Below are 12,419 nucleotides of genomic sequence, written 5' to 3' on the forward strand. Positions count from 1 at the left end.
GTGGAGGGGTCCAGGCAATGGTATTGGATGTTGGAGTGTATTTCCATTATCACTTGTACGCTTTTCTGTGCGAGCGTGTGCAGTGTTTCTCTCTTGCTTCTTATTCTTCCGGCATGTTTATGCTTCCAATCTAATGGGCTTTCTTCTTACTCTCCGTTAGATTTCTATTCCACATCTATGTACCTCTCTCTAACCTTTCTCTTCTTCTTCTTCTTAGTCTGAACTGTTTACTGTCTTTGACTCTTTTCTACTCAAATCTATTCTACTTTACCTTTTTGAGTTCCTTTTTATGCTGCTGCTGCTACTGGGTTCTATATATGCATCATGCATGGTTTTCTGCATCTGGGTATTGTGTTTGTATTTGTATTTGTGTTCCGTATGTATATATAGTCCACTCTATATGCTTTTTCTGTTGTCTCCTCACTTGTTTGTTTCTTTCTTTGATTGTAACTCTCTTCTCTCCTCTTGTTTTGTCATCTTCTACTTATTTTCACTCTTTTGTCACCTTTCAAGCATTCAAATCTTCTGCTTTTACTGTTTCTGTATTATTATTATTATTATTATTAGACTGATTAGTTATGGATATTGAAATTCTGGTTTTGATGTGAAGAATATTCTGTTTCCTTCAAACCCTCTTTTGTGATTGTATATGCTCAGGAGTAAGACTAGATAAACACGATAGAAAACTAGAATATGCTTTTAATGCAGTTTATCTATCCCCTTTTGTCTTTTTTTATTTTGGGGGAAAATTGTTATTTCAAAACTTTATGTTGGTTTGTTGTTTCTGATCCTGAGATTCTTATTGTTTGTGTGATCCTAGAAATCATCTTTTGGATCGATTCGAACGGTGTATATGGCGAAGCAAAGTGTTTATCCTAATAAGGAACATGAAGGGATTGTACACAATTCTTCAGGGCCCTGGTGGAGTCTCTTTGGATCTCAATATGGGGAATCTTGTGGCCAAATGAAACCCTTTTCACTGGAGATTCCCAACTATGTTGATCAAATTGCCACCGGCAAGCAATCGGTGAGAGGAGCTGAAAACATATCTGGGAAAGGACATACAACTCAGTTTACCATCTTTCCAGGTATTTCAATTGTGTTCTAAACCAAACTGTGAATAGTTAATTGATAAATGAATATATAAAGCTATGGATAGTTTGGGAAACCAAAGACAAATTAGAGAATATTCTTTTCTATTAAGCCGCGGATGGTTAGAAAGTACTTTGGAGTGCATCTTTTCTAAGGTGACATGGTTAGATAGCTCTGATATGAGGACCTTTTTTTGTTGTTAAGTTAAATTATTTGTTAAGGCATTAGTGAAGCTTCTTGTTATGAATGGCGGGTCACAATTAATGCAAGGAAATGGATTTTTCATTTGAAATCTGAAGACTTTAAGATAGCCTTTCAAGAGGGTTTACTGATATCAAGGTGAAATCGTGTTCTGCTTAGTGACTTGTATTTAAACTGGAGAAAAATTCATTACCTCAAAAGGGATGGTAATCTCTTGAAAAATCTAGTTTGCCCTCATTGCAATATCTTGCCAGGTGGAACGAAAAGGTGTCGTGTACAGATTGGCTGAGCTTTTAAGTGAAATGGCAATGTATCTCTACTAGTTAAAGATGGATCCAGAACATACTAACAAAATTCATAATCTAAGGATATGTTTGGTTAGCGGATAAAAAATAGGTAGAATTTTCCTAGATGAGTTTGATTTGTAAAATTACACATGGAGCTCATCCATGAAAAATTTCACCTCATTTTTACCCTCTAACCGAACATACCTTAGAATAGAGACTTCATCAGTTGGACATATTCTCCAAGAGGCTTTCATTTACATAGTGGCAGAAACAGAGAGAGGATGAAGTTGAACTAGTGAGTAATCATGGACGAAACACTAAAAACTTTTCTCTATAATGATTTCCATAAAGTATGAAGCTGAAATGATCTTCCAGAGTTGAGTAATTGGTTTCTTTATATAATCAGACAAAATCTGATACTCTTTTTCTTTTCTCCCCATTTTGGTGTTTTGAAGCAACAATTTTTTTTGTTCACTTTAGAAAAGAGACTTCAACTTTCATGTGTATAACCATCCAAATGTTTCTTTTTCAGATGATTGTAAAATGCCATGTGGTGCACAAAAGCCTCAAGCAGCCCTATCTCTGCAGTCACCACTTGCTGATACCAACACTAGATTCGAGCTAGGATTCAACCAGCCAATGGTAATAGTTCTCACAAAAACAACCACTTTTATTTATTTATTTTTTGTCGACATGATTTGCTTATGCTTGGTATCTTTCCATTTATAGATCTGTGCAAAATATCCATATATGGATCAAATTTATGGGCTCTTCTCACCTTATGGACCTCAAATTTCGGTTTGTCGTTACTTCAGCGCGCTTCTTAATCTATAAAACCATGCCTTTTCTTTCAGTTTTGATTTCTTGATGCATTGTATGCGAGTCTTTCACTTTCTACTAATACATGTATGCATCACCTGTAATAATCTAGGGACGGATAATGCTGCCACTTAGTATGACATCCGATGATGGACCAATTTATGTGAATGCTAAGCAGTACCATGGAATCATCAGACGCCGGCAGTCCCGTGCCAAAGCTGTACTTGATAACAAATTGACAAAACGTCGCAAGGTAGGTTCCTCACCTCTAATGTCCTCATTGGCATTTAAACTATTTGCAGTGATAGCATGGTGTGAACAAATGAATCAAAAAGTGCTGCATTATCATTTTTAAAGTGCAGGGAAAATATCATGTTATATGGAGCTTAATATAGAGATAATAAGACTAATATTGTAGACATAATAAGGAGGTTTTTATTGATTAACCCAAGTACTTAATAGGATAAAACTGTAAATTAATGCACTAGATTTTAGATATAAAGTTGATGTAGTGCATATTCTAGAAGAGATCATAGAATCTCATTTTAGATGGTTTTGGTATATTTGGGGGGTGGTTTCTAGAAGCTTCAAGTGAAAAGGTAGATTAGATGGAGTGTAACTCAATGTTGGAATTAGAAAATAGGATGATTGATTTGAGATGAAGTACTTATATAATAAGCTGAAATTTATCTAATGAATTTAATTTTATCATTAAGACATTTTCTATTAACTATTCAACATGTGTATTCCTTTGTGAAATTGTATTATGTTTTTTTTTATAGTTATCTTTATGTTTTACAGCCATATATGCATGAATCACGTCATCTCCATGCAATGCGGCGACCAAGAGGATGTGGCGGTCGCTTCTTGAACACGAAGAATTCCGATGATCAAAATGATAAAAGTGGAAACAAAGTGATCAAAGCTCTTGGCGAACAGTTGCAATCTTGTGGCTCTCAGAGTTCTGAAGTGCTGCAATCTGAGGTTGGAACTCTGAATTCTTCAAAAGAGACTAATGGAAGCAGTCCGAATATTTCCGGGTCAGAGGTGACTAGCATGTATTCACGCGGAGGTCTCGATAGTTTTGCTATCAGTCATCTTGGTTCTGCCGTCACTGTCCACTCTCTAGCGGACATGATAGACGGCGGGCGGGGCATGAATATGATCATGCCCCCCAAATGGGTTGCAGCAGTTGGTGGCAATTGCTGCAACCTTAATGCTTGACTACCGGCAAGGACACGTGGGCTTGGTGCAATGTTGTACCAAACCCCTTCCTTGCTGCGGCCAGATGAAGAAGCTATGTTCCAGTTTCATGTTGACTGTGACAAGTTTCGTACAGCGGCTCGTCCCAATTGTCTGGTCGAAGGCAATCCATCCTTGGCTCAAATTATACCTATGGTTACTGTCTTTGTCTATCTGCAAGGACTGTCTTGGCATGGCGGCATGGCGCGTTGCCAGTGCTAATGGCTTGACATCCTGAGACGGAAGACAATGGTGATATCTTTGGCTCTGTACTAAAAATAAAAGTGTGAATTTTCTAGTTTCATGTGTGGTTTTAATCATGTGTTTATTATGGATATCCGACTTTGTGGTGCATACTTTGTCATGTGAGTGATCTTTGTTATTGAAATAAATCATTGGTCTGGATTTCCTCTATTGACCAAATGTTGAATGTTGATCATCTTTAGCATTTGGAAAATATTTAGTATAGGAAACAATAGCTGGTATTAGGGGTGCACAGACCCGACCCGATCCCGAACACTTTAAAGGCTATTAGGCTAATTTGGTGTGATTTCATCGGGTTTAGGGTCGGGTAAGGGTCTTAAAAATAGACCCGGTCATTATTTCGGGTTGGGTCGGGTCCGGGCCATAGCTCGGGTCACCCAAAGTCGGCCCAGTGGCCCAGTCATCATATACAATTAATATTTTGTGTTATTAGTGATGAATCATGACTATTCTTATGTGGAATTTAAGTATTGTAAATCTTAATATTTTGTTTTATTAGTCATTATAAGACTATAAGTTAATGTTTTATGTTTAGAATGCATTAGTCTTTAGACTAATGCATAATATTGTGTTATTTGTATTGATTTAAATATTTGGTATTATTAGACAATATTAGTATTGATTGTGGTTTTGCTTTAATTTTAAAGAAGGGTTGGTTCTTGTTATATTTTTCTAAGTGAATTTTACCATGTTAAATAATGGTTGGAGTCTTTGAAATTTGAATATTTTTACATGCTAGCTTACAAGAAGGTATCAACGTAATGTAATATTAACGGCCTGATTTTCACCCGGTATAATTGTGGCCCGAAAGTGTATTGGTTTCATCAGGTCTAGGGTTGGATTCGAGTATAATAAATAAACCCGGTGTATATTTCGGGTCGGGTCTGGGTCACATCAAACCCGGCTTCACCCGACCCATGTGCACCCCTAGCTGGTATCTACAACAATAGAACAGATGAATATCAAGAATTCTTATGAACCCCGTATGGATCCTAGTGACATGTTAGATAGTAGGGAAAAACCGTAAAAGAGCCATTGTTAAAGCTCGTTCATGTGATCCCACTTCCAATTGCATCGCCAAGAGACTCTAGCAAATGCATCATCTACAAACACAGTTAACATCTTATCAGAATAAAATAAATATTCTAATTGACCTAAAAATGATTCTAATTTCTACTTTATCATAAGTAAGGTTATGCTTTTACTAAAAAAAGAAACATTTCTCCAAGTACTTGGATCAATCGAAAGTTCGATTCTATTTGAAGTGTTCATTTTCAAATCCATGCATAAAGAGGAAATTGGACAGATTTAGGATTATTAGATTAGGTTTTGATTGAGCCGAACAAATTTCGAGTTGATTAGGAGGAATTCACAAATTTAATTAATTAAAATAAACTGTAATATAGAATATTATTCTAATAAACAATTAATTACATTAAATATATCCACTCTCAGGTTGGACAGTAAAAATCGAAAAAGGACAATCACTCATTTAACATAATCGTAAATAGTAACATAATTCTTGAACTAACTAGACAATAAGCAGATAAACGAAAAAGTAGCTAGTTACATATATTTGATTATGGAAGAATTGTTTTTTTAGCTCATTTTACGTGTACACTAAAAATTAATTATTAAATTAGTTATTAATATAAAATATATATTAAAAAATAAAATTCACATTAGAAATGAGTTTAACAACAAATACATTTATATTTTATGCACAAAATTATAGCATTTTTTATTTGAATTTTCTTTTTAAGATGTATTTTTACTAATAGAAACTCATTGCAAAGAGACGCTAGTGTTTTATTTTTTTTGGGTAACACTTTCTCTTATAATCAATTTGTTTCTGAAAAATTATTATAAAAATTGACACGATGATTCCTTATTTCATATTTGATTTTAGTTAGATTAAAAAAATTGTTAAAAATTTCCTAGTATCATTATCGGCAATTATTAAGAATACTAAAAGAAAGATTTTATAGAAAACAATAAAAAATTTTAAGCTTGTCAATGTTGTTAAATGCATAAACAGTTGGATACGATCCCAACCGGAAGTAACCAAAACCTTATCCTCCTCACTCATTGACTCACTAACTTCTTCAATGGTTGTCTTGTTCGTTATCTCTAACTCCCAAACTCAATTCAATCGCCAGCTCTGAAGTCTATCCCTTCTCCCTCTCGCTATGGCTGCTGCTACAGCTTCTGTTTCCTCTTCTTCTTCTATCTGCAACAGAATCTACAACCCCACCTTCACCCACACTTCCATTTCACTCACCACCAACTTCCCTCAGAGACCCATCTCCTACAAACCCCTCACCTTCAACCTCAAGCCCCAAAGTTTCAATCTTTTCCCTCTCCCTCTTCACCCTTCCTCCGCTGCATTCGACGGATTCGAAGCCTCTCAAGAACAAGAACAAGAACAAGAACCACAACCAGAAGAGACCTCTGAAACACCCCAACAACAAGAAGAGCAAAGGGTTTCAGATTCCAACGACTCTGGGAGGCTCTATGTTGGAAACTTGCCATATTCAATGACCTCCAACGAATTGTCCGAGCTCTTTGGAGAAGCTGGCACTGTTGTGTCTGTTGAGGTTTTTCTACTTTTCTATTTTTCCTTTAATTCTATTTCACATACTTCTGTTTATCCATACATAGCAAGCTAATATTGTTTTGTTTGATTGGATTCTATAGGTTGTGTACGATCGTGTCACGGATAGAAGTAGAGGATTTGCATTTGTTACAATGGGGAGTGTTGGAGATGCTCAAGAAGCAATTCGAATGTTTGATGGCTCGGTAAGTATATAGAATATAATTTAGTCCAGAGGATGAAGAAATTCTAGTCAATTATGATCATCAATAATGTTTCTCATGGAGAGTGCTCTTTCATTTTGCTACCATTGATATTAATATGATTATTGATTGTTAATCTCTATCTATCTATTAATACAATATGGCAAATGGCAACAGATGATTATATAGGATTCCTCTTTGGTTGCTCTAGTGTTCTAGGAGATATCTTGTGGGAAACCATTCATTTTCAATGATTTTAAAATAACTTCAAGGTTCAAAACATTATAAATGAAAATAAGTAGTTGTGCATGTTCCTGAATGTGCTCCAAGAGTATGCAAGTATTTCTTAGTACAACTACTTGCCCATCAAGGACTTGATGAAACTAAGCTTTTTAATCTTATCTGTATGATTGATTGTTGGTTGTATCAACACTAATGTTCATGACCCATGATGGTGACCAGCAAGTTGGCGGTAGGACCGTTAAGGTAAACTTCCCGGAAGTGCCCAAGGGAGGTGAAAGGTTGGTAATGGGGCCGAAAATTCGGAACAACTCCAGAGGCTTTGTAGACAGCCCTCACAAGCTCTATGCTGGAAACCTTGGTTGGAGACTGACTTCAGAGGGTCTTAGAGATGCCTTCGCTGAGCAGCCAGGCTTATTGAGTGCCAAGGTCATCTATGAGAGAGACTCCGGAAGATCACGAGGTTTTGGATTCGTTACTTTTCAAACTGCAGAGGATGTAGAGGCTGCTTTGAATGCTATGAACGGTGTGGTAAGAACAAATTCGGCACATTAGTTCTTCAACTTCAAGTTCATATTATATCTTAATCTGGCTGTATTAACCAACTTTCTTTTTGTACTGTGTTCAGGAGATTGAAGGTCGACCTTTAAGGTTGAATTTGGCTGCAGAGAGAGCACCTTCATCTCCTCCAAGAAGTAATGTTGATAGCTCAGAGTTGTATTCTAGTGCCAGTACATGAGCAATATGGTTAATCAAATTTTGGCCCCTAAATGCATATCATATGGTCTTTTCTCTGAGGTTCCTCCTGCCAAGTGCGAGTCAAATTGGTATCCACCAACTAAACCTTCAGGCAGTGTGTGAGATGTATCAATTATTGAACAAATATTGAACATTTTTAGTGTTGATTGCTAATTATATAGGTTTTGTATTTTACTAAAGACACGTGCTGAGGTTGATCAAGTAATAATCAAGTAAGGATTTATATAAAGTGCTTTCCTTCGTGAAAAATCACATTAATTTTAATCAATCGAACCGTTTCACAACACAGCTTCTATGCAATGCTAGTCTGTCTGAGGCAAAAGCATTTTCAGAAGTCAATTATTAGTTTGACCAAAACCTAAATCGTTTCCAAGTCAGTAAATATTTTAATTATAATTATGCCATCACCCAAGTTGATAAATCTGACCAATTAATTAAACCCATTTCTAGCAATTTTATGATTAACATTGTCACTGATAAATATTTGTTTGGTAGAGCTACATAAACGTTTGGTAAAATTGTGTTATTTAAGTCATGCCAATGCATTAACTTTTTAGATGCAGGCACGAATAGGTTCATTGCATTTCATTTAACTCTAGTAATTTCTATTGAAAACCTTGCAAAAAGTTTCTGAATATCATTTCTCAACAGAATAACCCTCAACACAATACTTTAAGATCAATTTCTACCATTGTAAACAACAGGTTTGTAAATACACAATGAGTATGAAAATAGAGTCTTTCGGTTTGTTGCTGTATAAAATCATTCTAGTTTACAGTAGCAGGTTCGTTAACATAGAATGCAATGATCTGTCACACTAAGGAAACTGCCATCTGGAAAACACGTTATGATATGTCGCTTCCCACACTGATTCCCAGCTTTCTCAACACAATGAGGAATTGGACGGCCAAACAGCTCCGAAGAAGCAGATGAGTCTTTATGAAGAATTAGCGCCAGCAAGAAGAGCATCAGCTGCAGAATCCAAGTCTTGAGGGAAGAAAACCCTGCACAGAATTTTTTTAGCACCCCTGACTAGAAAGGGAAATAAATGGAATTGAATTACGATTCTTTTAATTTAAGTTTGTGACAGGTTGCATCCCTGAGCAAACTATTGGTTGTCTCACAAGGAGCTGCACTGGGTTCAATTCCCAACCAAGACTGGGATGTGGTATAAGAACCCTTGATGTGTGTGCATGAGGAGTATATTTAAGTTCCAGGACAAATTGCAAATACCTGCAAGTATTGTGGTACAATGTTTTGCTGAGACTACCGACATCATTGATGCCTTTGCAGCCTGCAACCACCTCAAGAACTTGCCTGAAATATTGCAGTCATGTTATCCGAGTAAGAGGTATTAAAATTCATTCAGACATAAATCTAGAAGAAAATGAATAGAACATGTCCTAGGTTTAAAAATAAGCAATCACAATGATATAAGACTGTTAATAGAGAAAAAAATAGACAAAACACAACATAAGCTCTGGCTCCTAGCTTACCTAACTAAACAGGGTTCATTGCGGCCTTTGACAATGCACTCTTGATCATATTTCTCTTTCTTCTTTGAAGGCCATGTAGATTTAACAAAACTAATTCCAGCATGAGTATTCTTGATTTCACAGTACGGTGAGTCTGTCTCAATCATCATTTTCTCAACAGGAATATCCCTCACAACATCAAGGTTCTCAGTTGTCTTGAGAGAGCACCCATTTATGCCTGTTAAAGTGCCAAACAAAAGAAATAGATATTGAATCAAACCAAGAGCAAGAAGGGAAACACGCCATTCATATCTTCTACTTTTTAGATAAAAAGTTATGAGAAAACACAGCTTTCCCAAAGTACATATATCATTTTTACCCCGAAGAGCTTGTAATCGGCACCGAAAAATTAGTTGTGGTTATATTTACAGACAGGTAACATTTAAATTAGACATACCTAGGTCTAGGTGACTTCAAATGGTTAACAAGTATAATAAAGCTCAACTATGGATTACCTATGTACATGTTATCAAAGGAAAGAAGCTTATTGCAATCATCCGTGCTACCAGTAAAAGAATGTGCAACTCCAGCAGTGAACCTGACATATAAGCAGAGATTATAAGTCCTTTTCATATATCATAGTGATTACAGTACACCATCATGTGCAAGGAATAAGCCAAAATGAACCATATGAGAGTCCTTTTCATATATTCATAGTGATTATATGTATAGTCAAGGCCTCATCCTTCAAATGAGAGCTTGAGGGTTTGAAATGAAGCATAAGTATCTCCAAGCAACCACACCCTATGTAATTTCCAAAGCAGAAACAACATAGCCAAGGATGGCAACAACAGTTTTTAATCCTTAAAACTAATTTCTCAAACCAGATAGAATCATAAACCAAACAAAGCAGATATTAAAGCAGCCCTATATGAATATTAATAATTTCAAAATATGAGGTCCAACAACCGCACCTGTACTTATTTTTCTCAACAATTTCACAGAAGTCTGCAGCAGCTGCTCGCATGTGTAAAAACATAGGTAGTTTTGTGATATGTGCTAATTCAAACTGCTTTTCGAAATACCTTGCTTTCACCCAAAAAAATTCACATAATCAAACATATTAGGGAAACAAGTACAAGAAAAGGGGGAAAAGAGATCTTATGTGACATGTTTTAAGAATGGATATGTTGCAAATGCATACTTCTTTTGAATCTCTGCAGGGCAAAAATGAAGTCTATCATAGTCCAACCCACATTCTCCAACTGCCACGACCTACCATGTGAAGAAGAGAAAGCAGAGTGTATAACTATTATTTCCAAATGGTTACTTGGGCAGGATTTTTTTTTACTTTCTGAACTAGAGCAAAATTTCAGCCACCATATGGAATAACAACATACAAGATGAAAACGTTTTGGGGGTAACATTTATTAGAAATGAGGCAACTACTATTTTACCTTAAATACTAAATACCAACTACCTAATGAATAAGTCACTTAAGATTCAAAGCCACGCAGGTTAGCATTCAGAAATAACCAGTTAAACTTAAGAATACCTTTCCTTTTTGAATTCCCTCTTTAGCTAGCGACACAAGAGCCTGGAAATGATTTTCTGGATCTCCACTCTCCTCGAATTCCTGAACCAATACACTAATGATGGTTATATACACTTCAATCTAAACTACTTCTCCAAAGAAGAGCTTCCACAGAGAAAAGCAACCTTGCAACGTGTCGGATGCACACCGACTGTGCAGAACAGTCGTCCTATGACACACAAAACACAACAAAATTATCCACATTTGGCATCCGAGATTCATAAAGAGAAAATGATGGTAATGTAACAAACCATCAGTTTCAGCAATTGCAAGTGCTTCCCTCGATTCCTCGAAGGATCCACCGGTTACCTGCAACACAAAAAGCAAGTCCTTCTAACCGTGAAAGTTCCAATAATTTTATTCACAAATCACAATGAAATTGAAGCTTGTGCTCTGATTGAGGGCAAATTTTGTAATTTTCCCCAGAAGTCAGCTATTTTAACATCAGAATTTTCACATTTTATGGCAGTTGATGAAGTAATAGATAATTGAAGTTGGAGTAGACACTATAGGCATCAAAGCATTCTTGAGAAATGGAAAAGTAGCATGTAAAAATTGAGAGAGAGAGAGAGAGAGAATATGAGAGGAAATACAATGATGCGGTCGACGCCTGCAGCCCAAGCTCTGGAGAGAACCGTAGATAAATCTGCAAGGTGGCATTGCTTGCCGTTGTAGATTCCCTTAAACATGCCATCTGTGTGTTTGAGACACTTAGAATTGGAGATAGATAGATAGATACATAAAAATGCCGAACAATTGTTTGATGAAATGCCTAACCTGTGAAGTTGACGGCTATATCTGCGCATAACACACACAGTGCGAGTTCATTAGTTCAAGTTCGAAGAAACTGAATAGACCTAATGAAATCATTATTTACCTATCATTCGAATGCCGGCCATGCCTCCCTCGGCTTTCAGCTCACTCGCTCCTCTACACCACTGTCAGGACCACACACGCGCCGTCTTCATATTATTCTGCATCAAATTGTCTCTTTTTTTTTTTGGGTCAAGAAATTGTTTCCTTTTTCTTTAATGGCTCAGGCCCTTCTAAGACAAAAACAACACTAAGGCCTGCTGGACCAAAAACAAAACTTAGGCCCAGAAATTCTGGATTAATAAGTGCTTAAGTTGACTGCTTAACCAAAAACAAAACTTAGGGGCCACAACACACGGTTTCTTCCTCAAGGAAACGTTAACTAAGCTGATATGCTCAACAATCAACAAGACTCGTGGAGTCAATATTCAGAAGATGAAAAAAAAATTGAATTTGGCCTAAAATAGGCCACGAGAGAAGAAGTGGAGAAATGAATCGATGTTGGAAAAAGCAAAGAGAAATAATTTTACAAGAATAAAAAAGGGCAGATTTATTATGTTGAACTGGTTTTAGATGAAGAAAAAGAAGAAGAATCAAAGGCAAGCAATCAACTCAACAATAATTTGAAGATATGGAAAGAAATCTTGAGCATAAGGATGCAGTATAATCTGAAAATCAAAAGAAAGAAAGATGAAAGTGGAGGAAGGAACATCATAGAGTTCAGCTGGGAAGAAGACCATGAATCAAGAAACAGCAAAAGAAACAAGAACCATATTGTTCAGGAAGGAAGCAGCAGACTCAGGACAGAATAAGAAATAGCAACTACGGCTAAGGAGG

At 36.4% G+C, this 12,419-nt stretch overlaps 3 protein-coding genes across 8 annotated transcripts; 2 read left to right on the top strand and 1 right to left on the bottom strand.

Moving 5' to 3' along the window:
• Positions 1-4,080, top strand: LOC107623411 (nuclear transcription factor Y subunit A-10). 3 transcript variants are annotated; one of them, XM_016325658.2, is made up of 6 exons: positions 1-179; positions 821-1,088; positions 2,113-2,222; positions 2,310-2,378; positions 2,512-2,652; positions 3,201-4,080. In XM_016325658.2, exons 2-6 carry the CDS (start codon positions 854-856, stop codon positions 3,621-3,623), a joined length of 978 nt encoding a protein of 325 aa, XP_016181144.1. In that variant the 5' UTR covers positions 1-179; positions 821-853; the 3' UTR covers positions 3,624-4,080. The 3 variants fall into 3 exon arrangements, with proteins under 3 accessions (XP_016181144.1, XP_016181143.1, XP_016181145.1); XM_016325657.2 differs by lacking the exon at positions 1-179 and adding an exon at positions 207-346; XM_016325659.2 differs by lacking the exon at positions 1-179 and adding an exon at positions 448-659.
• Positions 5,945-7,964, top strand: LOC107623825 (33 kDa ribonucleoprotein, chloroplastic). Its single transcript, XM_016326209.2, has 4 exons — positions 5,945-6,502; positions 6,603-6,704; positions 7,164-7,472; positions 7,570-7,964. Exons 1-4 carry the CDS (start codon positions 6,095-6,097, stop codon positions 7,678-7,680), a joined length of 930 nt encoding a protein of 309 aa, XP_016181695.1. The 5' UTR covers positions 5,945-6,094; the 3' UTR covers positions 7,681-7,964.
• Positions 8,306-12,419, bottom strand: LOC107623674 (putative deoxyribonuclease TATDN1). Of its 4 annotated transcripts, none has more exons than XM_016326020.2 (12): positions 11,647-12,419; positions 11,547-11,567; positions 11,363-11,463; positions 11,021-11,078; positions 10,895-10,938; positions 10,731-10,811; positions 10,380-10,450; positions 10,150-10,260; positions 9,691-9,773; positions 9,197-9,413; positions 8,934-9,017; positions 8,306-8,704 (listed from the first exon to the last, which is right to left on the bottom strand). In XM_016326020.2, the coding sequence occupies exons 1-12, from the start codon at positions 11,666-11,668 to the stop codon at positions 8,638-8,640; spliced, it is 960 nt and encodes a 319-aa protein (XP_016181506.1). In that variant the 5' UTR covers positions 11,669-12,419; the 3' UTR covers positions 8,306-8,637. The 4 variants fall into 4 exon arrangements, 3 of the variants coding, with proteins under 3 accessions (XP_016181506.1, XP_020970549.1, XP_020970550.1); XM_021114890.1 differs by having other exon boundaries at positions 11,021-11,102; XR_002356680.1 differs by having other exon boundaries at positions 8,318-8,704; positions 9,193-9,413; positions 11,021-11,102.

Source organism: Arachis ipaensis, chromosome B10 (genome assembly GCF_000816755.2).
Source record: "Arachis ipaensis cultivar K30076 chromosome B10, Araip1.1, whole genome shotgun sequence".
NCBI lineage: Eukaryota > Viridiplantae > Streptophyta > Magnoliopsida > Fabales > Fabaceae > Arachis > Arachis ipaensis.

Coding starts and splice junctions, on each gene's coding strand:
- LOC107623411 (XM_016325657.2), top strand. CDS start 290: ATGCTGCTGCTGCTACTGGGTTCTATATATGCATCATGCATGGTTTTC. Junction 347..820: donor GCATGGTTTTCTGCATCTGG/GTATTGTGTTTG, acceptor GTGTGATCCTAG/AAATCATCTTTTGGATCGAT. Junction 1,089..2,112: donor TCAGTTTACCATCTTTCCAG/GTATTTCAATTG, acceptor TTTCTTTTTCAG/ATGATTGTAAAATGCCATGT.
- LOC107623825 (XM_016326209.2), top strand. CDS start 6,095: ATGGCTGCTGCTACAGCTTCTGTTTCCTCTTCTTCTTCTATCTGCAAC. Junction 6,503..6,602: donor GCACTGTTGTGTCTGTTGAG/GTTTTTCTACTT, acceptor TGGATTCTATAG/GTTGTGTACGATCGTGTCAC. Junction 7,473..7,569: donor TGAATGCTATGAACGGTGTG/GTAAGAACAAAT, acceptor TACTGTGTTCAG/GAGATTGAAGGTCGACCTTT.
- LOC107623674 (XM_021114890.1), bottom strand. CDS start 11,668: ATGGCCGGCATTCGAATGATAG. Junction 10,939..11,020: donor TGCAATTGCTGAAACTGATG/GTTTGTTACATT, acceptor TGTGTGTCATAG/GACGACTGTTCTGCACAGTC. Junction 10,261..10,379: donor CCTGCAGAGATTCAAAAGAA/GTATGCATTTGC, acceptor GGTGAAAGCAAG/GTATTTCGAAAAGCAGTTTG.